The 27,845-nt window shown below is 43.7% G+C and overlaps 1 protein-coding gene and 1 long non-coding RNA gene across 3 annotated transcripts in view; one reads left to right on the plus strand and one right to left on the minus strand.

Moving 5' to 3' along the window:
* Nucleotides 1-9: 9 nt before the first annotated feature.
* LOC142363047 (uncharacterized) lies at nt 10-27,743 on the plus strand. 2 transcript variants are annotated; one of them, XR_012765450.1, is made up of 5 exons: nt 10-2,369; nt 20,945-21,030; nt 23,223-23,279; nt 23,701-23,884; nt 26,909-27,743. It is a non-coding gene; the product is annotated as an uncharacterized LOC142363047 (long non-coding RNA). The 2 variants fall into 2 exon arrangements; XR_012765449.1 differs by lacking the exon at nt 23,223-23,279.
* The window catches only part of BCR (BCR activator of RhoGEF and GTPase), a 109,728-nt gene continuing 85,761 nt past the window's right edge, over nt 3,879-27,845 (minus strand). The window contains exons 16-24 of the mRNA XM_075434979.1: nt 26,716-26,813; nt 25,900-26,031; nt 17,088-17,147; nt 16,853-16,962; nt 15,884-16,023; nt 14,262-14,396; nt 13,560-13,665; nt 12,017-12,179; nt 3,879-11,255 (exon numbers count right to left, since the gene is read on the minus strand). Coding sequence (XP_075291094.1) covers nt 11,166-11,255; nt 12,017-12,179; nt 13,560-13,665; nt 14,262-14,396; nt 15,884-16,023; nt 16,853-16,962; nt 17,088-17,147; nt 25,900-26,031; nt 26,716-26,813 — 1,034 coding nt within the window. The 3' untranslated portion in view covers nt 3,879-11,165. The remainder of the gene's footprint in view (nt 11,256-12,016; nt 12,180-13,559; nt 13,666-14,261; nt 14,397-15,883; nt 16,024-16,852; nt 16,963-17,087; nt 17,148-25,899; nt 26,032-26,715; nt 26,814-27,845) is intronic.

Raw genomic sequence — 27,845 nt, forward strand, 5'->3', positions numbered from 1 at the left:
AGCTGAGGGCGAGAGGGTAGCGGTGGGGCCGGGTCGGGTCCCGGGGCCGGTGCCCCGCGGGGAGGGCTTGCGGGGGTGGCGCCCGGAAAACCGCCGGCGAGGCGGCCTGGGGGCTCTGCCCGCCCTGGCTGCGGCCCGGGGCTGAGGGGGCCGCGCTGCCCCTCGGATGAGGCGGGCCTGCGGGGCGGGGCGGGGCGGGGCGGTGGCCGCGGCCCCGGCCCCGGCCTCAGGCCTGGGTCTCGTTCTGGTGAATAAAAGCTTTAAGTTGATTCCTGGAATAAACCCGTAGATATTAAACTCCAGGGAGACCTCGAGGGGGGAACCCCCGAGCTGTGGAGCAGCTTCCAGCAGAGCTCCCGCCAACGGGCAGCCGCCGCTCGGGCACCGAGCCCGCGCAGCCCAGCCGGGGTGGGAGCAGAGGGGCTGTGGGTCTCCTAAACCTGCACCTTACAGTACAGTATTTGATGAATTGCAGCTTACCATTTGAGCTAGAAGTAAAGACGGTTTTAATGTTGTATAGAACAGCTTTGACTTCTTGGGTTACAAGAACTGTTGTGTGAACATGAGCTTTCAGACTTCTAGCTCTTTTCAAACACGGCACTACGCTGAGTTCTGTAGCTCAGCGTTGTTATGCAGGACATGATGACTTGTCATGAATAACAAGCAACTGCAGTTAATAAACCCAAATTACAGCCTTGGTGCTTTAGTGGGAGGTATAGCAGAGTCTGTATTTACAGGCATTGGCTGGAAAGCGCTATGAACACAGTAAGTAAGAAAATGTGCTGATTTGACATATCCCTGTAAAAGTTTTCCATCAGGGTTTCTATTTAGCTCAGACCACGGGTTAAAGCCCAACAGCAATTCAGCTGTTCTATCAAAATAAACGCTTCAGTGTAAGATTGCATTGCAGCCTCTCCTTTGAGGTACGTTCCTTCCTAGAGTTCATAGGGCTGCAGATTGGTGAGGACAAATATGATTTACAGTCCCCTTGTTATCTTGGGTGAAATTTAATTTTTAATATTGTAAATCAACTTAAGTGACATCTATATTTCATCAAAATAAAACTGAGAGGAGGATGTATGCTTCCAGATGTTACAGCATAGTTTGATTTACATTGTGGGGAAAATGTGTCATAAGAAGTCAGTCATTTTATTTAGATGTCCTTCCCAGTCCATTTCTCTGTCGGTCTGCCTGTTCTTAGCTGGCGGGGATTTCCCTGGAAGGCTGCTGCGCAAACACACTGTGCTTGTTTGACACTGAAAGGCTCCTTCATACTGAAGTAATATTTCCAATGTTTGTTTTGTAACAATATGACCAATGTCACTCCAGTAGGTTTTCTGATCCATGATATGTCCAACAAAAAGTTGTTCTATGTTTCTACCTTTGGATTGAATTTTAAGAGTTATTTATCAGTAAAAAAACGACATTTCGATGACAATCAGCAGCATTACTTCTGTATTAGGGATGTGAAAAATGTCTGCATTTATTTTGTATAATGTATTTCTCACAGTAGTCCACAATGGGGCTCTATTTTCTGGTTTCTGGCAGGAAACAGAACGTGGTTGATTCAGCTCAGTGAATTAATGAACAAGCTGCTAGCTGACAGTGCATACAGCTGGTATCCTACTTCGGGAACTTAACAGGTCACTGAAAAAACCTACATAATATTGCAGCATTATATCCTGTAATGTGTGTCAGAGTGGTTCAGCTGTCTACTAGGAAAACTTTCTCATTGTGGTTATAGTCTGGATGAGATTGCCCAAGAGGATTACAGAATCTCCATAATTGGAGGCTTCTAACAAAGAGCAGACAAATGTCTGTGGGGAGTGGGGCAGGTACAGCTGATCCTGTCTCAGGCTGAGAGCTGTATCCTGCAGGGCTGCTGAGGAGCAGCTGCCTCAGGGCAGCCCGCGCAAGCCTCAGGAGCAGCGCGAGGGCTGCCTGGAAAATGAAGACACCTGCTCCGGAGAGGACTGTGTAGCAATTTGCACGGAACATCTATGGTTATTATGCATTCATATGTTCTTTCTCATCCTGCTCCAGCCTGAAGTTTCATTTGTTCTGTCTCATTACAGGGAAGTAGTGTACCGTGTGTGCTGGCTGAATTTGCACAAGCTTACGCTCTGCCGTTCCTCTCAAGCCAGCAGCAGTGTCGCTCACCCAGGGTCTTCAAGCAGGAGACGGCAGCTGGGAGAAGCAGCTGAGAAGTGCCAGCGAAGGTCATCAGCCTGGCAGCCAGCGAAGAGCTCAATGCAGTAGGAGGGTGGCTGTCTGAGCGGAGCCGTGGTAGGAGCCAGCGCCTGGGTAGCACTTACCTTCCAGGCACACTCACGCGTCCTAACGCTGTTCGATGTTGTTACACTGCAAAGGTATGCTTTCTAATTGAGTGAAAACTGTTTTGCAGAAGAATTCCACATTGAAGCTATCTCAAAACTATTTTGAAACTATTTGCTGTTAGGGAGGTGTTAGATAGGGAGGTGATTCTGCCCCTCTGCTCCGCCCTGGTGAGACCCCGCCTGGGGTCCTGCGTCCAGCCCTCAGCACAGGAAGGACATGGAGCTGCTGGAGTGGGTCCAGAGGAGGGCCACAAAGATGATCCGAGAGCTGGAACCCCTCTCCTGTGAGGACAGGCTGAGAGAGCTGGGGCTGTTCAGCCTGGAGAAGAGAAGGCTGCGGGGAGGCCTTAGAGCAGCTGCCAGTGCCTGAAGGAGGCCTGCAGGAAAGATGGGGAAAATATTTTCAGCAGGGCTTGTTGCAATAGGACAAGGAGAAATGGCTTTAAACTAAGGGAGGGTAGATCTACACTGGATACAAGGAAGAAATTTTTTACAATGAGGGTGGTGAAGCACTGGAACGGGTTACCCAGAGAAGTAGTGGAGGCCCCATCCCTGGAAACATCTCAGGCCAGGTTGGATGGAGCTCTGAGTAACCTGGTCTGGTTGAAGATGTCCCTGCTCACTGCAGGGGCTGGGGCTAGATGGCTTCTAAAGGTCCCTTCCAACCCAAAGCATTCTATGATTCTGTTAAACAGATACACCACTGGTAGGAAGTACTAATAATGATCAGTGAGTTTCCCCTTATCTTCCCAATTTAGGGGTAAGCATGGCACACTTTTTTTTTTTCCTTGACCTGCATCTCATTTCAGTGTAGTTCTAAACACTGTACAGTCAGCTACATTTTTATCCACTTTGGATATTGCCATTGAGCCATGGTATCTTTTTATTATAGAGAGGTCTATGTTTTATATTAAATTTGGACTATATTAAAACATAAATGTACTTTAATTACATTATTAATATTTGAGAGAACTTGATTTAAATAACTGATTCAGTTTCTACATTGATGCCTACAAAAAACACTGATTTAATGTAATGTTTGAAGAACTAGAGGCTAGAGCTGATTTCTTAGCAAATATGTAACTACAGCTAAAGTACTCTGCACATAAATGTAAAGGTTTCAAGGTTTGAGAGTGGTTGCATATAGAAGTAGTAGTCCTACAAAAGTATTAATACAGATCTGAAAATGGACTGGTTTGCTCAGCTGCTTCTCCACCTTACGTGTAAACTATTTCCACACATTATAGTTGTTTTAGTTTAATTCAGCAATAACCCTGTACTAACCTCTAGATTTTAAGTAGTATAGCTTTTACCTTGTAAAACATGAAGTAGCTTTTATTTTGAAACACCACTGTGAAATTCCATGCCTCTAGCAAACTCAGCTGAACGCAGTTCCCGCATTCAGTTTAATGTAGGCCTAGTTTTTAGTTAAATAAGACCAAAACAACCTGACAAACATAGATACAGGAGATTTTATTTAACATTGTGTACAAAGAAAGGCTACAAATGCCTTGGACTTCCCCCCCCCCCCCCCCCCCCCATACAGTTTTTAGATCCCTTTTTCATACCACTTTTCTCAGAAAATCTAAAAAAAAAAAATAATCCAGAATGACAATTTTCCCCCCCGTTTTATTCCTTTCCTTTTTTCCCCTCTCTTTGGGCCTAAGCTGAGAGATGTGTAGAAATACAGTTTCAACACCTTTCAGTATTAAACTATTAGGAGTAGGTTTTCTTTTCCAGAAACGAGCACTAAGAGATACTGAAGCACTAGCAGCAGCAGTATAAAATGTTAAAAACTGACTCCCTAACATGGCAGTGTTAAAACAATGCCAACAATATTAACTCTGATGAAACCCAAAATTATCCGAACAATAACAAGGTGTTTTCTACACCTGATAATTTAGCACTAATTATATAATTTAATTGTATTTGTATTTAAATAAATAGTCTTAACTCCTTTCCTGGAATTCTTCACGGATTATAAGTACTTGTAATACTAGAGATAAGAACAAACTACACGCTTACATAGGCAAGAGAAGGCTTAATTTTATTTTTTTTTGCTGGACAGACACAGAAAAGACAACATTTCCCAGTGTCCTGCTGTGAGATCGTATTTAAATTCAGTGTTTCATTGTGGTGCTTCTCAGTCATCCAACACAACCATTCCTTACCCTCTTTTGGCTGCCTTGGTTGGTAGTGGTATCCCATCTCTTGAAACATCTGTCCCTGCATAGGTAAGTTTTATCCAGGATTCCAAATACAGAAGCCACTCAGTAATGGCAGTGTAAGTTTTCGTACGTAACTGTGAAGCCCACAACAAGATTTCTCTTAGGCTGTGAGGAGCAGTAAAGAAAGGATTAGAAGAGGCTGTTGTGAAGAAATGTCCTTTTGCTATGGCAGCTTTTACATTACCACCCATGATAGCTGAAGTAGTTTTTAGATAGGGATCGGTTTTCGGCTGACTGTGTAATACCTACAGTTAGTGTAGTCCCAATTGCTCCCAAAATGGGACTAAAATGGAGGAAATCTGAGCTACTCTATGTAGATTGGCATTTGATCATTCACTTAGGCACAGTCAGAAGGAAGTGGATGAGTGAAGGAAGTGGATGAGTCTCTTCCCAGCACTGGCTTCTGGGCCTCACTCAGACTGCCCCAGGGGACATGTGAACGTCTAAGGACCAAAGCCATCTGCTCTCTGGTGGGCTGTACCCATTGTGACCCTCGTTTGGGGTCATCTGCAGAAAGCTGCTGTATTCTCCTTCCAGGCAGGAAGCTGTTTTGTACACAAGCCTGCCCTTCTGTACGTCCACAGGGATATAGCACAGCCTTGTCATACAAATCATTCTGCAGGTTAGAGAAATGGCTCATCTGTAGAATGTCTGGGATGCTCAGGACATCTTATCACTGGGGAAAAAGACTGCAACAGTTACACGAACAAAAGCTCTAGTGGAACGTAAAAGTCTTCTCCATTCTGATGAACCATTTTCACCAAGAGGGTTTGAACATGACTGCAATTAAGTCATGACTGCAATTAAGACAAAGCAGTAGAGCAAACACTTCTGCTAGATTTGGGGACTCTGTAACCATGTTAATTCCCAAATACGCTTCAACAGGTGTAAAGAATAGAATCTTACTTAACTCACAGAACAGGCCTACACGGGCCCAGAGCTTGAGCAGTACCTGGTCCATTCTGCACCAGACAACTGGAAATATTTTAGTTATCTCCAGGGACAGCTCGGCTACAAACTGAACCTCCTGGCATGGAAGTTTTTACAGTACAGAAGGATGTGAAGTGGTTTCTGTTGGAAAAGGAGGGGTCTTTCTTACTGAAAGGTGAAACATGAAGTAGGTAATAAGTGACATGGAAAATATTCTCATGGTTCACCTGCATGTTTTTACAATGGTCTCCCACAATTCCACTGTAAGGCGGTAACACAAAGAGAATCAACAGTGGAGGCAAACTAGGTCATCTAATTTTCTAATTCTTGGTAATAGCATTTATGTATTTGCTTGACCTGGAAGCCTTAAATCTAGTGATAGGGTCATGGAAGGAGGAGAATGAAGATAACACGTATACTCAAGTGTGCTTTGGTCCTGCTGTTTCAACCATTTCATCATTATAAGGATGCTGTCGCATTTTAGCTGTGCAGCCTAGAAACAGACTCTTTTAGCTCAGACAACAGTCTAACTTTCTGCTTCTATTAGCTTTTTTCCTTCTTTGCAGTGGTGTTTCACCGACAGTAATATATGGACTCTATTGTTCTCCCCATCTATTGCCACAGGTGGAAAAAAAAAAGTAGAGAGCAAGCGATAAGCTTTGCTTTCTTAGCATTGCACTGTGACTTTTCAGTAGCAAGAAAAAGCGGTTGCAGCACATCAGAACTGGGAGGCTACAGTAGCTAAATTCCTGGCGTTCCTATATGAGTGTGTGTTTACTGGCAAGACAGTCTTTGCTCAGTTATCTAGGGCATAAGCTGCCTTCTGTATGTGAAATGTGTACTTCTTTCTAATTCCAGACCACGTGATCCGAGTGACTCCTAATTACACTCTTCTGTTTGTGTTACATTTCTTCCCTAAAATTTTGTTCAGGAATAATTATTAACTGTAAGTGCTTCCTTTAGAGCTACTGTTAGTTTTAAGGGCAATCCATGTCTTCAATTCTATTTGATGAGAAATTTCATAGAATACATATGAACATTCATTTCATTCTAGTTCAGAATGAAGAATTTCTGTACAAATCTAAGGCTCCAGCATCTCAGCTGCACATACCCTATGTTACAGGAAGTGAATGGTATCCAACTTCGTTTTCCGATAACAGTACTATGACAATGTTAGCAAAATTTACAAGGAGAAACATACCTGGACTACAAATTTAAGAGGGAATAAACAAGTGACTTACTAACTACACCAATAATTTGATTAATTTCATTGTATCTACTTAGGAATTGTCCTGTCAGATTTTTCTTCTTCAAGGAACAGAAGCAAAGCCCTTAAATCTAGCATGAATGTATTGGTCTTCTGTTATTACAAGTCCCTGTCTTCTTGAATTAAAGTAAAAAGAGAAATGGTAGGGGTTTTTCTTAAAACATTTCCCATTTCTTACTAAAATTTCCATAATAAGAATGCCATATCTGATAAAGTTATCCCAGTAGGTGACTAAGCACTGAAACAAAAGAATTAACCAGTGAGGAATCAGAGAGGGTTGGTTTTTTTGCCATCAGATTTTAAACATTTTTAAAAGCCATGTTGGTCAATTTACATTTTATACATACTTGATAGAATGGCACATTAAGATAAATGAACACATTGTGATGCCTTCCAGTGTTACAAGGGTGACAAACAAAATCTGGAGATCCACGTATGCTTGAAAGAACCGTACATTTGTTTAAATAAACTCATAGAAAACTAACAAAACAACCGTAAAACAGATTTATAAACAGGTAAAATGAATAAACTGTAAAAATACTGCATCTCCCATAAACATACTCTGTGGTTCCACCACCTTGTGGCCAACATAAAAAGTTGCAGTTTTGCTTCATACGGTGCATGCTGATTGCCTTGTATTAGCAACTGACGGTCAGAACTGAGGCAGGCAGTGGGCATCAGCAAATATAGTCAACACACTGCTGTATTTTGCCCTTAGCCAACACACTGAAAAAATAGCAGCATTAAAATACAGCCTGAAATAGCTTAGCTACTACCTCAACTTGTTAAAATTGTGCAAGAATAAAGAACACCAGCAGCATTTTAATGGATGTGTTTCAATTTGGTTTCGAAGGCTCCCCTCCCACACAAAGCACACACAACACAAAGCTGAAACTGATCTAGTAACTGTTACTTCTTGTCCATCTGTGAAAACTTTCCCCATAGTTTTCTTTACTTAACTTTTTTTAATTTTACTTAAAACCTTATTCAGTGTTAAAAAAACCCGTAAGAATTTAAAAATAGTTTCTAAATGCCAGGAAACTGATGCTTATTCATCTCCTTAAACTGGAGATACACAGACTATCCTAATCACCTGAATTTCTTTAGTTAAAAGTTTTAACGTTTCAGATTCCTGTTACTGAAAGCTACATTTTTAGAAAGGTCTCTCCAACACACTAGAAACTGAAAGCACATAAACTCCCAGTGCAGATGTAAGTTTGCTCTTATGGTGTTTATATTGTACCTTTTTGATACAGAAAATGGAAGAGTTAGGTTTTCTGACACAACTCGCAAGGGAATATATAAGAGTAGAAGGCCTTCTCTAAAGCCAAGTTTTGCAGTTCCCTTTTTGTTGAAGTATGATAAGGCTTATTAAAAAAAAAACAACAGAGTAAAAAAAAAAAAAAAACAAAACAAAAACCACAACCAAAATCCCTGGGAAAATAACATAAAAGCCTTTTGGAAATACTTAATTTCTGAAAACATAAGACTATTTGAAAAAACTTAATTGCGAAATCAAAGGAAATTCAAGAAATCAATTTTCATATTTCAAATCAGTCCATGATTTCATCATCAGCAATAAGATGCACTATCTTTTCCAGCCCAAAATTACCAGCTTTGGGGAAAACATACTCATACTTAACAGAAATAATTAACGGGTTAAGTTAAATTAACATTTTTCCCTGATCCACATGCCTGCATGTTAGATAACGTTACATTAGAACTGAGCATTGTAATGAGAGACTAAAAGCAACAACCTGTAACAGTAACCAAAGCAAAAGCAATTTTCTCATGGTTACATACTATAGATCAGTAATTTAATATTAACTTCCTATATAAATAAAAGTAAAAAAGTTGGGCAAAAGTAAATTGGCACAGTCATTATGGTATTGCTTTCCAGTTTCAACACTGCAAAGAGCAGCCACAGATTCCAAACACTGAAAGGAAAAGGCTATCGCCCAACCACCTGGTGTAACTTGGTTGGGTTTTTTTTTTTCCCTTTTAAATGAAGGCATCAGCAGTGCTGCTGCCTCAGATGGATCAAACAACAGCTTGGAACAGGCAGGTGTGCAGCTTGCAGTAAAAGGATTGCTATAGAACCACTATGTGAAAATGAGAACAAATACATAAAAACAAAACCATAGAGTGTGGTTTACTGGTCTGCGTGACTTTAAGTCAGTGTTTTTCAGGATTGTGACTAATTTTTACCTTGAAAAAGGCAAAATAATAATTATAGAAAAAAAAAATCTTAAGCCTTCAAGTTTCCTTGCCTTCATTCCCTCCCTCCCCCCAAAAAGCACCTCCTACTATAAACACTTCTGTTTTACGGGTTCAGAAGTTGGAATGTAGTGGAAATACATACAAGAGAGAAGGAATTTCTAGTTGTACATTACATTACAAAGAGGTTTGCTCCCAGACCTAAGGAGGGAGGGATACTAAGCAATATTAAATTCCTATAAGAATCCTTACAAAGCATGCAAAATATTGATATACTCACAAAATTGAAATTTATATTGGTTCCTTTTTGAATTTGCAACTTCACAGTACAATAATTTCTAATATTATGCAGCAGTCAGAATTACAGTGACTACAAAATCATTTTGCCTTTAATTTTTTTTTTCCATTTGTTTGAAAGACTACTTTGTGATTTTTTTTCTTTTTAATTGAGAGGTTGCAGGTCACCCATCAGAAAATGTGAAATCCAGCATAGCAGGGGTTGCTTTCTTTGTGGTATTTCCCCTCAAACAATGTTGACAACTTAACTCTTGTCAGTCTTTTAAAACCTGTCCCTCCCTCTCCTTCCCATGCTGATTCCTTCCCTTGTCTTCAAGCTGTACTTTTCTTCTCGCCAGCACGATGATGGACGGTTGCCACTAAATGGATGCTGCATAACTGGGTAGGAAGTGAAGGGTACTGGAGTAGTTTATGAAAACGGAATCGCTCCCACCCCCACAAGATGCTTGGCACAACTGCTTCATAGCCAGAATACTTTGCTCTGGATACCAGCAATTAGATTATGCTTTCAGTTCCCTAGACAAATATTGCTGCCCTTTGTGCCTATGTAACCCCTGCGGCTTTAACTGGTTTAGGCCGGGAAACAAAAAGCTGCTGTTTGGCTGGCCCTTCTGAACTGCTCTGTGTAGTTCCACAGAAATTTCTTCACTGCTCTTATTTAAAACAGGGTTGGAATTTCTGGAGAATACACAACGCATGCTACTTGCTAGATTGTCCATAAAGTACATTCTGACACATTTTTTCAAAGTATTTGTAACTATCAGAAAAAGACTCTTGTAGAAGCAATGTACAAAGCCTCCAAAAATTCAAGTATCAAAAAACAGGGGTTTTGATAAAAGCTTGGAGTAAGCAGCCAGCCAAACTGATAGCTGTTGGGTTTTTTTTGTCCACAAATGCAGTGATAACATCTTTTCTTCAGAGTGTTGGGAATTAACAGTCTTCCCAACTCATTTTCATGGAGTTTGGTGGGGTTTAGGGAATTTAGCAATCCTGCCTGGATAATACTGCTCCTGCTTTTACTGCTTTTATATGCAAACAAATAACAGAATCACAAGCAGAATCACTGACTAACCCTCCCTGCCTCTCTTTAATTTGCTATATTAATTTATAGCGTAACATCATTGGGCCTGGCTCCCTTAACCCAAGAAAACCCATCAGAAGTGCAACACAGGCAAGAGCAGGGCATCTCTTTCCCTAGAGCTGTATAAACATTTGCAAGGGAAGGGGTGGGTGACGCAAAAAAAAAAACCAAAAAAACCACAAACCAAAACACAAATGAACAGTTTTAGTTGTACACAAAACTGTTTCGTTTCTTTAGAACCCTGTTCAAATCAAGACTTGAGTTTCTGAGGAGGGAATCTTAGATCCCAGACCCTTCCCTTCTCCTCTCCTCTCGCAAAGAAATACTATTTCTGTGGCCTAGAACAGTACTTTAAAAACAGCAGTTATTAAAGACACAGTTGTGATACATCGTTTAACTCCCCCTCACCCACAAAAGGGGTATCCTAGCAAGTGGTCCAGTAGAAATCTTGAAGTTTCTTTATGATAAATTAAATCTATAAAATGAGGAATACCTTCTGTCACATTCCCAACAAGAATTACAGCCACACTCTGTGGTGCATTTGTTCAATTGTCTATTGCTCCTTCTGGTGGAGGTTCTGCACAGCTCCATCGCCAGTTCAGTTCTGGTCCTACCAATCAAAAGTAGAGATTTTTCTCCTTTCTCTTCAGCTTGTCTCTGGTTAACAAACAGCAGAAGCACTGAGGGCCATAATTCCCCGGGACAGGAACAGGCCAGTAATGTCTGAAGAAACACCAGTCGTCTTTTTCTTAGATGAGGCAGATTTATGCCAAGAGCAGTTTTTTGTGTCCTGTTGGTATCACGGGCACCTACACCTCTGTGGAAAAGAGAATGCTTTGCCTCTTGCTGTCTGGAGTAGGGATAGTCTCTAGCTGCAGAAAGTACAGGAGAACTTGAACCTGGAAAGACAAAGAAAGAGGTAATAATAAAGCCCTTTTAACTCATTCTCATCCTGGCTATTCGAGAGTTGGCAGACATGCCTACAGCTCTCTCCACAGGAACATCTTGCAGTTATCTGTTTGTTTTAATGCCATGTATAACAGCAGGAATATTAAAACTTGCAGTGCTTCAGAAACTCTTTGCAGCTTCCAGGACATAAGAATGGTGTAGGTGTTTCACTGCACTGAAAAAATCTGATCTATAATTTGCCATTACTCAGTAAAGAAAGTACAAATCAGCCTGACCAGCTAAACACAGCCTCTATGTTTGAATTCTCTGCATCACCTTCAAAACGCAGCAGTAGCCACAGAAATCTGAATTTAGCAAAGAATTTTGTTATGCATCAGTGAAGGTGGTTTAAGTGTTGAGCAGCACTGCATAAAAAACATCGACAGTCCTCTTATCCCAGGCTAGCAGTATGGCACTGTGAGACAGCTCTCAAAAAATCTTGCTGTGCACAAACATGAAACATACGGATTGAGTGTATGCTGCCATTTTTTCATGAAAAGCTGTATCAGTGCAGATGCAAGCCAAACTGCTTGAAGAAACACGGTTCTGCTGTCTAAAATGCCTGTGTAAGGGTGAAAGTTGTTTATGTTTCTCAAAAAAACCCCAAACTGTCATGAACACAGACAAGGGTGGCGGGACCAGGCCTCGCTAGAGGGCTGCAGTTTCCCAGGTACTGCCTTCACAAGATTCAAGCGTGCATTCAGGATTTTACCTGGGACATGACTTCCAGTGACCAACTGTCAGTCATCGTGATAGGCTGGGTTGGGTTAGCAGGAATTTTACTGTCCTTCTCTGAAGGTCTGAGCAGCGTTGGTCCAAAGACAGTCGCAAGATTATGCAGGGACATCTTGTTAATGCTTTCTCTCTCAGCAACCCTGGAAGAAGAAACAATGAACAAGGCAGATCTTTATAAATATCCGTGTTCGGAAGTCACCTTGAGTAAGAAACCATCTTTATTCTTTTTGTGAAAAGTTTTAGATACATTCAATCAACCACTCTCTCCATATGTGCCTAAATGAACCTTATGTACAGGCAATACCTTGATATGACACACCACAGTCTTGATGCACTCTACAGACATGGCTTAAACTTGGGAAAGGGAGAGGAATGTTTATCATCCCAGTTTCATGAATAAGAAACTGAGGCACAAAGGTTAAAAAATTTACCCAAGGGCAGAAAAGACTGCAGGAGAAACCAAAGTAAAACCCAGATATCCTGGATTTTAATCCTGAACCATCGTCACAGGATTATCTTTCATCTTTACAGTGACAGTCTCTGGTATGTAACAAAATACATATGTAAATTAACACATTGTGCATGTATTAAGCAAGCTTATTGCATTAATATCAAACACATGGAAATACTTTCACAGTTACAACCATATTTACAAAGACATAGACAAGATCAGAAAGACTAGTCTAAGCAGGGAACTGACAACTCCAGTTAGCAGTAGTGCAAAGCTGGAATTCTAAAAAATGTATGATGTTAGACTGCAGACGCCTTTTCAGACAGGGTTCACAAGTCTTTAAACAAGGCTAAAGCTTCACTGTTTGTACTAAAACCTTTCCCCGTCTTTGTATCCAGAGGCAGGTGCAATTTTGCAGTGATATTGTGCCAGGAATTTGCATTTGCACTAAATAAGCCCTGAGACTTTTGTTACCACTTTCCTTCAGTTCTAATCCTTTCAACATTAGTGGGAATGGAATTCAGGATTTGGTGCCTCCCTAAGTGAGTATGAGACAACAGTTCATAGAATCATAGAATGGTTTGGGTTGGAAGGGACCTTAAAGATCATCCAGTTCCAACCCCCCCTGCCATCAGCAGGGCCATCTTCCACTAGACCAGGTTGCTCAGAGCTCCATCCAACCTGGCCTTGAACACTGCCAGGGAGGGGGCAGACACAGCTTCTCTGGGCAACCTGGGCCAGGGCCTCACCACCCTCATGGGGAAGAATTTCTTCCGAATCTCTAATCTAAATCTGCCCTCTCCTAGTTTACAGCCATTCCCCCTTGTCCTGTCACTACACACCCTTGTGAAAAGCCCCTCTCCATCCTTCCTGTAGGCCCCTTCAGGTACTGGAAGGCTGCTAGAAGGTCACCCTGGAGCCTTCTCCAGTTATCTGATGAGCACTCACAGCAAATCAGCAAATGCTTCTTCATTTGTGTGATTCAGCATGAATTCAAGGAAAAGACTCCTCTCTTCAAAATAATGACACTTTACACATTAAATACATGTCTAAATGATCCACATATTACCTTTTTAAATGGTCCAAAAGGAAAAGGAATGTCACAAGATTGGGTTCTGGAAGCGATAACAATAGATTCAACATACAGCTTTCCTTTGCAACAGGGTCTGAAAGTGCTACAAGACAGAAAATAACAAAACATCACCATAGGCAGCGAACGACATTGGACTGACTGTGTCATTTCCCAAACCCACAAAGATGATGGTCCGGAATGGACTGCAGTTACATCATCAACTGGAAGGTCATAGTTGCACTTCAGTGCCCCACAGGATCTCCTTCCTATATTTCATAGATACACAGAGAATCCTTTTCTCTCGAGCAGTTCAAGTGCTTTCAGAGTTTCAACCATTACGTTGTTTTTCCCCCGCATCAAGACAAGGCAAGTCATAGCCCCCCACCAAAGAGGGCTGCCCTGGAGGACTGAATGGGGCAAACAGCAAGCACAGCCTCCACAAGTAGGCTGTCATGCTGTACGTAACCTGTCCTTCAGAAACCTGGACATTTTCGACTTACAGAAAAGCATGGCAATTGCCCGTACTCAAGCTCATGGGAGGAAGTCATTCCAAGGCTCATTTCTGAGCTCCGTTTCACTTCCCTAAGAGCTTGTTCCAGGCTTCTGTCCAACATTATAAATATGGGTTTCATATTGCTGTAGGAGCAGCCTCCTACACAATAGTTTCAGTTACCCAGGGCTATTTCTGCTACTACCTACCAATGCCCTCGGCAAAGTTGGGGTACAGTTCATCTGTAAAGAGGGGTTCAGGCAGTTCCCGGAAGTAGAGTTTCAAGGTGCCTGCGATGGCATTGACATCCATCTCGCTCATCATCACTGACACGTCTTTGTTATCTGAAAGAAGGAAGAGGGGAAGCAGGGTAAAGCAGCTGCTGGCCTTGCATTCATTCTTTTTCTTGCTTTGGCTCTCTTTGTTTATCCTTTGTCTTTGCCCAAATCGCTGAGAGTTTTCCTGTTTACATTTCTCCAGAATAAATGAGCTACCTTCTGACAATGTAGAAGTGCTCCACAAATGGCTGCAAACAGTTTATAGCTTTAAAGCAAGCAGAGGGAACCTCACACTACCCAAGGTTAGTTATGCTGTGCCAGTGACCTCAGCCTGATCTGGAACAAGTCCTGCTTGACTGTATTTGTATGCATTTCAACTTCTGTTAGTAACAAGAGTTGTTATTCCAATTCCCTGCCTCTAACAGCTTAGAATAAGAGACTGAGCCTGTTTGACTCCCCAGGAAGTGTAGCTAAAGTACACAGGCAATTCAGGGCTCACATTTCAGTTTTGTTACCATTAAGAACAACAAACCCACCCCCTTCCCCTAAAACAAACAGACCAACCAGCAGAGCCAGCGCTGGTTTCACGAAGCTTAGTGTCAAACAGCATTTAATACAAATGAAAAAAGTTAGTTTTCAAAACATGAAACACCTTGACTTGCACTAGTGAAGATTCGTAAATCAATGTGTTTGGTAGCTTAGAGGATTTGAAAAGAAAGCACAAGAAGGAAGAAATTTCACAAAATAAGTGAAGAAAAAGTGCAGGGAGGGTGAATTTGGGCACCTGGCACAGGCCTCATGACTGCTTGCATCAAAACAGAGCTTGAGTGGGGCTTGAGCAATCCTTGGACCATCACGTGGAGACTGGAAGTAGGGCAGAATTTCACCTTTTGTACCTCAGCAATTTGGAGGGGTTTCATCTGCCTGACCTCGGATGCCTTTTGGGACATACGTGCCATTCTTTTAAATGCAGCACCAGTAAGGAGCCCTTTTCTACTCAAGATCAAAGAAAGCTTTAAAAAAAATAATCCAATTTTACAACCTGTGCATATCAATCTAGACATAGAGTTAAGAAGAGAACTCTGGCCACCCAACTCCAGCTTCGTGAACACCCTTCCTAGTCAACCTTAGAAAGTGTTTTTTGCTGGATTCCTTTCACAAAACATTCTTAATTTCAAAGACTTCCATTAATTTAGAGACCTCAAAACAGCAAGGAAATTACCACTTTTGATTGCTGCCACTTCCCCTGAGGAAGGTGTCTGCCATTTACAAAGATTTGGCAAGGCAGGCACTCCCACCATTTCTTGTCTGCTGAGAGGAATAACAAATGCATTATTTGGTATGAGGATCCATCCCGTTGCATGTCTTGGGTTATATCTGTAGCTGAAGAACATTAATAAAACATGCAGCCAGGGTTAAAATGATTCTCCTTGCACGAGAATCTCTACCTCTTAATGCTTCTTGGGGAACATAAGATTAATAATAGCACAGCCACCCAACATGAAGCTCACACAGGTTCTCACGGTGCAAAAAAGCATCAGACAAATACTTACTGACATCAAAGGCAGCTTTCAGAGCTTGGATGTCGGTTGCAACCCCAGAGACACGGTAGATGCCCACCTCCTCCATTCCACGCCGCTCTATCTCCTCCACACACTGGCGCACTATGTAAGGCACCTTCGATCTCTCTCTCCTTAAGAAAGCCAGACAGATGAGTTCAGTACAGCCCATGGCCTCAATACCTGTCACCCCAGTGATGGCTAAAATCACCCCACCATTCTGTGCAAACCTCTTCTGGAAAATGGGGTGGGGGAAAGTCTGAGTAGGCCATTAAGACCAAGCTGAAAAACTCCTTTTAAAACTGGAGCATGTTTTCCGAGTGTCTCAGCCTGGATTTGGCTGTTCTGCAGCTGCACTGAGCACTCAGGCTTCCGGCCAGGTCCCAGCGCCCCTAGAGCCTGCGACTTTGTGCAGGTAATCAGAGGATTCCCAAACAGACCTTGGATACATAGCAACACTCTTGATTTCTAATTAACGCAATTCCATAGGGAGGAAATACCACACTTCCCAAACTATCTAACAGAACAAACAGGTTTCTTCTGGCAAATGATTCATGACAAAAGATCAGGGGTTAAAATAATACAACAGGATCCAAAGAACTTGAACATTTCCGATTATGGAAAGGAAACATTGCTGTTTAGTGGCTCTGGAAATTTGTGACCAAGTCAGCTAACTACAGAGTAACAGGACAAGGGGTATTTCAGGAACTCACAAAAGTGATATGCTGTAAGTAAACACCCTGGGCTTCAAAGCCTGTGTGCATGCTGCTTTTTTTCCCCTGCAAAAAACAAAGCTCAGAGAATGTACAGCATCTCCTTTCTGCAGCCACAGCTATCTACACTACTGCCCACATGGAGCAGGCTGGACTGACAAATCCTTCGGTGGGCTAAAGACAGGCATGACCCACCAGCCAGGCGACTTTCTAAAACCAGAATAGGGAGAAACGTGACCCCTCAGCTCACTTGGTGACAATAGCGATCTTGACCCCAAAAACCCCAGTCTGCTTCCGGGACGGCATCCTTTTCAGGCTAAACTCCCGACTGGTAAACTTCACTGACAGCTTCACTTCAACCTGAATAAAAGAGAACAGCTGTTACTTTTCAAGTATGTTTTCTTTCCTATGCTGCAATGAAAAGCAAAGAAATAAAGCACACAAAAGGCACAGAATCAGTGCTGACTTCTGTTTTCCATACTTACTCCATTCATCGAGATGACTGTGCGTTGCCAATCTTTGTCCTGCAGCGCCTGTGGGTCCAGCTGAAAAACATGGACGTTACCCATGAGCTAGGAACAGACTTCAGAGAAATCAGCTAGCCTGAAAGGCTTCTGTTAGTGAGCAAAGCGCTAGCACTTTCAACATGTTATTTCTTTTCCATAGGAAAAAACCCATTCCAAGGTTTCCCAGGTTTTGGGTAATAGGACACTCAAATATCGTACGGTGCTCTAAGCAGGGCTGATGAGGACTCACGCACATGGAAAATGCAGCAACGTGTGTGCAGTGTCTGCTCAACAACAAAAGGAACCTCAGCCAGCAAAATCAATTTCTGAAAGCCAATAACCTCAGCCTTCACAGAAAGAGAGGCTGTATTCATTGTTGTAGCAGAACAGACACACTACCAGACAGCCAAACTTGTCCCACCCCACAGAGCCAGGAGTCAGAAAAGGGGAGGAGAGATTTCTGAAATAACTCTGATTTGAAATAGAGGAAACTGTCTCCCTCTGGAGTTTTCCAAAGACAGGTGAGGTTGGACGAGCGTGAAAATACTGCAGTGAAATAAAAAGCCAGGCTGGAGTACTTCGTAGCTCTTGGCTACGGAGCTAACAGCTTCCAAGAAGGACTATATTCCACGGAATTCGAAAGACACAATGACCCTAACAGTGAGATCAAGGAAGGGAAATATGAAGTGATCCACACAGAGACAAGCAACTCTAAACAAACCAAACCTCTGTCAGGATCTGACAGAGGAGAAATGGAGAAAATCAGCCCAGAAATCATGGGAAGTTGTCCTTCTTCAACCTGCCTATTCCTTTTCATTTCTAAGGCAGGAAAAACACCTGGCCCTGCTACTGCAAGAATTCATTAAGCAGAAACAAGTTCTCATGCAAAGCCCTGATCTCCCATTTTCAGCTTTGCTTGATCTCTTTTGAGTGGGCAGTTGTCAGGCTGGGGAGCAGCTGACAAGTACTGAAACATCAGCCAGAAATTTCAGTACTGCCTGGGAGAGTCCAAACACATCTGACCAGCTGAAGAGCGGCACTTGGCTCAAGCTACGCTGGCAAGAGAGAAGAGAGCTGTCTGCATGGGGACGTCTATCAGCTGTCAGAACCAGCCAGAGCAAGTGGACTTCGGTGTGTCCCGAGATGGTTTCGTAACACCTGGCTCTTGAACACTGAGATGCAGTAAGACCAGGAGGAGGCAACTGCACTAGACTCTGTGTTTTGAGCTTTCTGCCGTCAGCAAACAAAAAGACCCTCTAGTGACACTCAGTAACTGGAGCTGTTTCTGCAGAACAGCTCCTCCCTCTCGCAGAACCCCATGCGAAAGCAGAATTCTCCGATAGGCAGAGGTAAGCGTCGAAACCATGGCAGCTGCAGTATATTCTGGGAGATCTTAGATGCAATCATGCTCACGCTGTCTTTCAAATCATCAACAAACGAGCCCAATGCTGCCGACAGCTACAGGAAGTCCCCCCACCCCCTTCCCCACTCTCCAAAAGACACCCAGCAGAGAGTAAAGTTTCTCCCTGCTTGCTCGCGCTGCAAAGACCCCAAGAAGCAATGGACAAGCAAGTCAGGCCAACCTTATCTCTGCGCACTTTGTTACGGACATGAGCCCACAGCGGGACGCTGCCAGCACACACATGCTTTCCTGCCGAATTGGACTGGTTCCTGTAGGTGCAGCTCTGGCAGAAATTCCTGAAGACCCCTTGTAAGGAATAGTCAGTAACCAGTAGCTCCCACATTTTGGGGCTGCACAAAGGTCCAGGAGGCCAGTGGGCCGCAGCGCTTAGCTCCACTGCTTCAGCAAACCCCAGTAACAGACTGCTTGCCAAGAGGGTTTGCTTATAACTCTGGTGGAACAGATCCGCCCCCGCCTGTGCAGCTGGCCAAGGTCCCTACGAGCTGGCCAGAATCTAGGCTGCTCTTCCCTGAATTTCCGTGCTGGAAGTTCAGTTTCTTTCAACAGCTACATTCTTTCCCAGAATCAAGAGGAAACCATTTCTGAAGTGTCTGGTTTCCTATGAAGGGCAACCATGCTCACCATTCCTGAAAGCTTAACCTCCAGCTGCCTAAATAGTTATCTCGTTAAGCTGCCAAAATGGCCCTGCCGATAGACACAGCCACAGTCGATCCTCCAGCTCAGAAGCAGTTTTCCATATGCTTTTAGAATGGAGTTACTGAGAGTGTATTATTTATAGCAGAGAGAGACTGCTTAAGGCTGAAGGGGAAAGTGGGTTTTGAATATTTGCCAAAAAAGCTAAAAGGAAGAGACCAGCAGGGTCCAGTTACAGTTTATTTAAGCTAACAGGTATTGCTGGTTATGTCTCAGTGATGACCAAGGAACTCCTACCGCTGTACAAAACAAAAGCAAGTAAATAGCTGTTAAAAAGTATGAGCCGAAGTCTGTCGTGCTCCGACCCACGAGTGAATACCAAACGGCTGCAAAGGACTAGCAAAAGCAGCGTGCTGGAGCTGAGAGTTCACAGGGGCTCTTCCTTGCTGGGTAACTACTGGAGCTAAGCAAGGACCGCAAGTGCACCTGCTGCTACCCCCTGCTCCCTCCTCTCCGAAACCCACCTGCTGTCCAGCTCCAGTGGAGAAGAGCTTGGATGGAATGGAGACAGCTAGGGAGAACCAGCAGCAGGGCATGGGTCTGCCTGACCCAAGCCAACCCTGCATCGATCACGGGCAGTAGCAACAGCAATAAAAAAAAAAAAATAATCCACTCAAGGTGCTTTTTAAAGAACAAAGCGAAATGATGGAAGCTAATAAAAGAGCAAAGCTTGAATAAGCTCTCAGCAACACTGAGGGAGACAGGAAGATCAGGTCACACCATCTGATAAAGTCACCGTAGGAAATAACAGAGTCGACAGGAAACCAAGAACGTCATTTAGACTTGGAGCAAGCTGTCCGTCCTGGACCCTGCAGACGACTGACCTTCTAAGGCCAGTAAGAGCAACACAGGGCAAGGGCAGCTGGAGCAGACAGGTTACGAAGCCGACCGAAGACAGAGTTAGCGAGTGTGATGCTCCAGCACTGAGAGGGCCTGTGACAAACGGGCTCATGCTGTCTTCTGGCCTGATTTGGAGATCAGTGGCCTGGAAGAAGGAACACTGAGTAGAAGAATGCAATCTACAGACAGCGTGTGAAAGGAGGCTGCTCCGAGCGAGCGAGCGAGCGAGCACACAGGGCTTGCTCTGCCAGCTCAGGCAGGGGGAGGCACTGTGAAATGGCTGCCTCAGCATTAATTTAACAGTGAAATTCACTGCAGCTCTAAACATTTCCTTCAAACAGTTGCTTGGCTTGAGTGACAAAAGGGCCTGTCTCATCTTCACTGAAAGTGTGAAAAATTGTGTTGTTTCCATGGCCTATGCAAATAGGACAGGCCTGCTAAAACCCTCAAACAGGCCTGTTTGCACCGTGCCCAGCAAAAGCTGCACGGGAAAAATACAAACAAACCAGTTTCTCTTTACTCCCCCAGCACCTCTGGTCCCCTCGTGGCCTGTTCTTTGGCATTTGCAGCCCCAAATTCACTAATGAATCAAGCAAATGCCTCTCTGTGTCCTGCACAAAGCACAACAGAACAAAGCAGCTCAGCACCCCAGGGATTTCCGAGTGCGGGTCTCTGGCCCTTGTAGCAGCCGGGCACTGAATTAAGTCAGGCAGTTAGTGCAGAGCCGTCTGTAGAGGCCGAGTGTGCAGAACGGAGTGGTGGGGAACTGGGAGAAAAGCCAACCTGAGGATGCAAATGCAAGCCAGACACTAAGAAGGGTGTCTGTGCTCTGCCTTAGGAAACCACCACAGAGAGTTTGAGGATTTTTTTTTTTCCCCAGAAGAGAAAACATACAGAAAGAGGAAGAAATGAAGAAGCATCACTGGAAATGAAATGCCTAGGAGCATGGACTGAGGCAACCTTAAGGTTAGTGTGTTTTATGCTATTTATTCACATTACATTCTCCCTTTATTAAATCTCCCTGGCAACTTTACACTCCATCAATTTTTAATTGTAACTGATGTGACATACATGTTGTCAGAGTCTCACTGCTGCTGGGAACTTCCCGTCCAGCCATAACCCCGTTCTACTCAAAGCTCTCCACTGAAGTGTTCATCTTTCCCACCATCACCCTTTAGACATGACCCACTGCCTCCTTCATTTCCACCCTGTTTTCATTGCTGGGATACTGTTCTGCACGAGCAAACTGTTAAATGAACTGGAGTGTGTAAAAGGTTTTCCAAGTTGACACTTGGGAGGGACAGCACGCAACAATCTGTTTTACATGGAAAACAACCTAGAGGTCTGAAATAGCCATGTGCACTGCTATGAGACATCCTGGATAATTAAGCAGATAAGACTGAATGTTTTGCATGGCAACAGACAAATGGTGGTGTGCTGCTGCCACAGAACGACTGCTCCAAGGTCATATCCTCTCTGATTTGCCAGCACTGCTGTGAGGGAGAAGGAAATGGTTTGCCTGAGCTGATCAAGCAGAAAAAAAAAATAACAAAGGAAACAGCATCTCTAGGAGGCACCAGCTGGAGGAGATGGAACACAGGATGAAGTATCAGTTTACTCATGCTGTCTGTTCCCAAGGCAGAGGCCAGTTTTGCTGACACATGTGCCCACTTCAATGTGGAGTCTCAGGACTAAACCAAAGGGTGTTGCACTCAAAACATGTGGCTGTGCTTGCCACATGAAGCGCAGAATTCAAAGAGCAAAAGGGCCAGCCTCCCAAGGGCCAAAGACGGATTGCAAGGTAACAACAGAAAGAAAAAAAACATACAAATATAGTTCAAAATGAGAGGAGCTGATGCTCACAAGTGAATTAAGTCTTGTGTTTCCTCCTATCATAGAGTCACAGGTTGAAAAAGACCTCTAAGAGCATCAAGTCCAACCGTCAACCCAACACACCACCATGCCTACTAAACCATACCCCAAAGTGCCACATCTACATGTTTTTTAAACACCTCCAGGGATGGTGACTCCACCACTTCCCTGGGCAGCCTGTTCCAATGCCTGACCGCTCTTTCAGTAAAGAAATTTTTCCTAATATCTCATCTAAACCTCCCCTGATGCAACCTGAGGCCATTGCCTCTCGTCCTACCGCTAGTTACCTGGGAGAAGAGACCAACACCCGCCTCACTACAACCTCCTTTCAGGCAGTTGTAGAGAGCGATAAGGTCCCCCCTCAGACTCCTCCAGACTGCACAGCCCCAGCTCCCTCAGCCACTCCTCATCAGACTTGTTCTCTAGACCCCTCACCAGCCACGGTGCCCTTCTCTGGACACGCTCCAGCCCCTCAATGTCCTCCTTGTAGCGAGGGGCCCAAAACTGAACACAGCACTTAAGGTGCGGCCTCACCAGTGCCAAGTACGGGGGCACCATCACCTCCCTACTCCTGCTGGCCACACTGTTCCTGATACAAGCCAGGATGCTGCTGGCCTTCTTGGCCACCTGGGCACACCGCTGGCTCACGTTCAGCCAGCTGTCAACCAAAACCCAAAGATCCTTTTCCACCAGGCAGCTTTCCAGCCACTCCTCCCCAAGCCTGTAGCATTGCATGGGGTTGTTGTGACCAAAGTGCAGGACCTGGCATTTGGCCTTGTTGAACCTCATATAGTTGGCCTCAGCCCATCAATCCAGTCTGTCCAGATCCCTCTGCAGAGCCTTCGTACCCTCAAGCAGATCGACACTCCCACCCAACTTGGTGTCATCTGCAAACTTACTGAGGGAGCACTTAATCCCCTCATCCAGATCATTGATAAAGATGTTAAAGAAGACCGGACCCAAAACTGAGCCCTGGGGAACACCACTCATGACCAGCCGCCAGCTGGATTTAACTCCATTCACCACCACAAGCATCCTATAAGAGGATGTCCATTTCTCCCTCCCCTAAGCCCCCCAGTAATTTCAGTTTCACAGGGTACCCAGGAATGGCACCTTCTCCATGTATTTCTCACACCTGTGATGGAACAGAAGCCCCCAACCACATGTGCCAGCGAGTTAACCACTGCACATCCAGTGCTGCCATTCCCAGTAGGTCTGATGAGGACTTCACTTCTACATTTATAGGAGGTTCCCCCATAATAAAGCCTCGTGGTTTTATTTTTCAGGGATAAACCTTGCAGGCGGGCAAGAAACAAAGCTCTTGCGTGTGGCTATAAAAACAGGTAAATAAAATATTCCATAGGAAAAGAAAATATGAGCAATGGGAGCTGTTAAAATTGCTGCCCATTCCTGGAAGCTGCTGACCACATGGACCAATTTCCAGTCTTCCTTCCTCCAGAGCCATTATGTAACGGAGAGATTTAATAAACATTTCACAGCCAAAACAGCCCTCGTCCCCCTGATGAATTGTCTTCATCACTGCAGCTCAAGAGAATTTGGTGAGTCAGAAGTCCCATTAGTGGGAAGCTGCAGAATTACAATAATACATGGCTTAACAATACACTGCAATTTAGCCAACACAGAATTTTCCGTTTTTATCACGCGGAGGATGCAGACACAAATCCTGATGTTCCCAGAGGTTTGAAGCAAAAGGAATTTTGGAAAAAAGCCTCATCCAACTTCACAGACTTTGTCTTTACACAGGACAGACGTTGGCTGACTAATGACAACACACCACCACCACAGAAAGCCCCAGATACACTAGCAACTCTGAAGTAAACAAAACTTAATGTAAAAGCACCTGGGAGAACCCTGAAGGAACACGACTATAAAACCAGCGACTGGAAAAGATGCTGACAGCATTAATACAGCTAACCTTGATCCACAGGTTGTAATTTGATTTTGTTGTTGCATTATTACAATTACTTAATAGAGAAATGGCATTTGTTTTAAAATTAAAACTAAAACAAAAATAATAAACTTTAGTAATTCTTATCAACCCCAAATCTTACCAGACTCTCTTATGACTTCTCTTTGCAGTTATTCAACGGCGTTAAAAAGTTGTGTGATGGGACAGAAATCACTGAGAATTAAGAGGATGTTCTGAGAATTCACCAAGTTTCTTTATAAATTGCAAGGGGCACTAACTGAAAGCAAGAGAACGTTTACTTTTGCATTTGTCTTTTATGATACAACAGAATGCAACTTTTGCATATTAATCAAAAACGTTTTTATTGGTTATGGAGTTTTTTGGTGTGGGGTTTTGTGTGTGTGTGGTTTATTTTGTTTGTGTGTGGGTTTTTTTCGGTGGGTTTTTTTTTCTTCCACTTTCCACCGTTTAGGTTTCTCTAAAAGAAGGAAGCAATTAATATTCAAGTGTATTCAAGGGTCACCAAAGAGTATTTTTACTTATTAAGTATAAAAAATGTTTTAACAGAATGTACAAGTGCTGTGCCTAAAAATGCCTACTCTTGTAAAAACAAAATTGTCACAAATTTGAAATACTTTATTCTTTTTTTTAATCATTCTGTGTAAACTATTTGAAGAATTTAGAGGGTCAGTGACTTCAGGGTTCTCCAATATGAGCACGCAAATCTCCAGGGCATTTCAAGCCTGAAAACTTGCTCTTTTGTAGTTGCTCAGCTCCATGGAAAATAAGCTTTTGTTAGCAGAAAGGACATACAGATTCCTGCTTAGCCTGACAGACATACAGAGGCGGCACCCACCCTGAACTACCATTTTTGATTTGTGCACAAGGTTTTTGCCCAACACCCACTACGCGTTTGGTGGCAAAAGCTTTCCCTGAAAATGGCACAGCAGCCTCAGGGCTGCAAAGAGGGAGGGAAAACGAACAGATCTAATGAAACTCATTTAGCCAAGGAACCTTCTAGAGTAAAGGTGAGAGATGGTCCTGCAGGTTGCCCTCCAGCAGAGCTGTTCCTGAAATCCCACAAATGGCCTCAGCCTGAGTGACCATCACTCAAATGCTGGGGAAAGCTGTCATCCACGGAGTGATGAAGAGTCAAAGGTCAATGGAGAACTGGTGGTATTTTTCAGTGTGCCAGAAAGAAAAAAGGGTATCTGGGCAGGGTCTCTTCTCTGTACTGAAGCCAGTCCAACACAAAGAACGTGTCCTTAGAGCAAGCATTTAAACACCCCCCAAAGCTGTGCGCAGACAGTTCAACTAACTGGAAGAAGAGGGGGGACATATGTTCTCCATGCTGTCATCCACCGAGTGGCCCGATTTCTCCTGCATGGAGCTTTAGCGCTTCATCACACAGCAGCTCCCCGAGAGCAGCATCTGCTGGCAATCATCTCATCACCTCCCCCACTGTATTACAAGTTTGTGACAGAGTGTCCCATGCTGACTCTCAGGGGTGGAAATCTCTCTCACATGCAGCCTGTTGCCATGGACACTGTACTCTGGACATGGCAGTTATGAGGACAAGAAGCCTGTCCTCAGGGCCTTGCTATCACATCGATCAGCACGTACATAGGGCAGCACTTCTTCACGTGGCTTACAGAGGGGACACTATATTCATTGCTTCCTCCTTTGTCACCAACGGAGCATCCTCAACAGCGCACATGGCTCAGTGACTACGCAGCTCCTATATACTGTGCTAGAACTTTTGAAGTTAACAGGCAAATCAGAGACTACGTTTTCATGAAAAAGCATCTACTCCATCAGGGCAGTGAAGCAGGCACAGGGGACAAGGCAAGAGGGGAAAAGCTGCCGACTTCCCACCTGTGAATCACACTGTATCCCTCACTGTTTAGAGAAAAATCTCCAATGCTGAGACAGTCAGACGGCAGGAAAAAACCCTCCCTGGTGCACTCCAGGATTCAAAAGTCCTGTTACATTTTGCAGTAAGGGTAGCAGGAATGAGTTAAGCACAGCCTTACCTGGATCTGTCCTTTCCCCATTATGCGATCTGTGCTCTCTCCATCCTCTTTGGTGAGCTTGGTTTTGTTGTAGCACTTCTCATAGCACAGAATCCGCAGAGTTTGTGAGCCTTCCAGCTCAATCTCGAACTCCTGCAGGGCACCAGGAAAGGAAAGAGCAATGAACACGTCACAGCGGGACACTGGTCTCTTAATAATCAATGCAGTCTCCTTGAACCTCATCAGGAGGGAGCACTTAAGGACTGACCAAAATCTCCTCCCTAATGGAGGTGGTCCAGAAATAAACTGAAATTGCACTTTGTATATATCAGGTAGTCACATCAGAGACTAAGGTGGTTGACTCCTTAGTCAGGTTTTACGAGTTTCAGCAAAGCATCATTCAAAGAAACAAACTCACCCACCTTCCTTGTATTTAATTTTTCTCCCCAGCAGGTTTGAGTTGACTGTAAACAGGCAAAAAGTCTATAGCTAATTCTTCCCCCTCACAACAAATAAACAAAACCACCTCCTTCTTCAACATATTTTCACTCGTGTCTTTAAAAAAAAAAAAATTCAAACATCCATCTGTTTAAATGATGAAACACTGGAGGAGACTCGTTTGTACCAAAATGTTTATTTAGTCATAACTAATCCAAGAGAAAATCTTCTGCAAGCCCTGACAGCCAAATGAACCTGGAATAAATGTGTTTTCTGAGAGGCAGCACATGCAGCACAAGTGCTGAGCACGCAGCAGGTTCCTCCATTTGCAGGTTTACGCCCATCACGCAGTGACATTCAGTACACAGAACAAGTCACATTAAGAAAAATCCAACCTACCTCATTCCAGTTGGGCTCCATGGTGTCTCTGTAAACTCTAGTTTTAGCCTTGTTCACAAAATACCCAAAAGAATCCACCTCCAATGTGCAGTACAAATCTGAGGAGGGGAGACAGGGACAGAAACTTTTTACAAATTTTTTGCATTGATCACTTTCAAGGTATGTCTTCATTTGTATCTTCTCTGTATACCAGTGTGTACCAGTAACACTACCCAGCACAAGTCTCATCACCTGGACCAGGAAAGGTGCCTTCATGAAGCTGAAGTGCCAGCACATCTGTATAAATGACCTCAGCACAGACACATCTATCAAGAGTCAGCTGTATGCTACTATCCAATATTTCCCAAATCGATCCACATTGAGCAGAAGTTGTACACCAGTGAGAAATGAAGCTTCCCAGTGTAGATACTGGACCCCATCAACACATCCGAACCAACTTCACCGAGAACGGCACCCATATAATATTCCTGAGGGCACGTTAGGGGCCAGCCATCAGGAACCCATCATCTTCACAAAGTGGTCAATATCTGGTATCCGGTGGTTTTGAAGGGCTAGCAATGAGCTGTAGACATTGCCCAGGTTTGTAAGTCATGTTGCAAGTGATGTCAGCCAGCACCTTGGAAGGCAGGGGCTCAGCACAGAAGGCTAACAGAAAGCGTCTACGTCTGGGTCACTCCTTTCCTCCCAAGACCGCACACGCAGCTTCGCTCGGAACAGGATCCCCAGCCACACAGTTAGGTAAGATTTGCAGCTTTTCCTAGATTATCCTCATCAGTGGCTGAGAAGCATCTTTATTTCTACCGGTTTCTTCTCCACTCTATTTTTTCACCTTTTTTGATCCTTCTGTCAAATCACTCCCCTGAATTTTAACACCTCTTTCTTCACACCAAAAATTTTGGATGTCAGAGAATGCTTCTCATTCTTTCATTGCAAAACAAAATACAGTGGAAAGAATTCAGGGTAAAGGCTGACTTGCATCTAAAACTGTTGGGTGACTAGCAAACACTGCTTAAAAAAAACCCACAACAGACTAGGCCTAAAAAATAATGATGCATGCTTGATCCTTGATCCCAGTATCTCTCCGAGAGTTAATAGTAGCATTAAAAAATTGCATTCCCCTAAAATGTACA

The sequence above is a fragment of the Opisthocomus hoazin genome, chromosome 13 (assembly GCF_030867145.1).
Source record: "Opisthocomus hoazin isolate bOpiHoa1 chromosome 13, bOpiHoa1.hap1, whole genome shotgun sequence".
Classification (NCBI taxonomy): Eukaryota; Metazoa; Chordata; class Aves; order Opisthocomiformes; family Opisthocomidae; genus Opisthocomus; species Opisthocomus hoazin.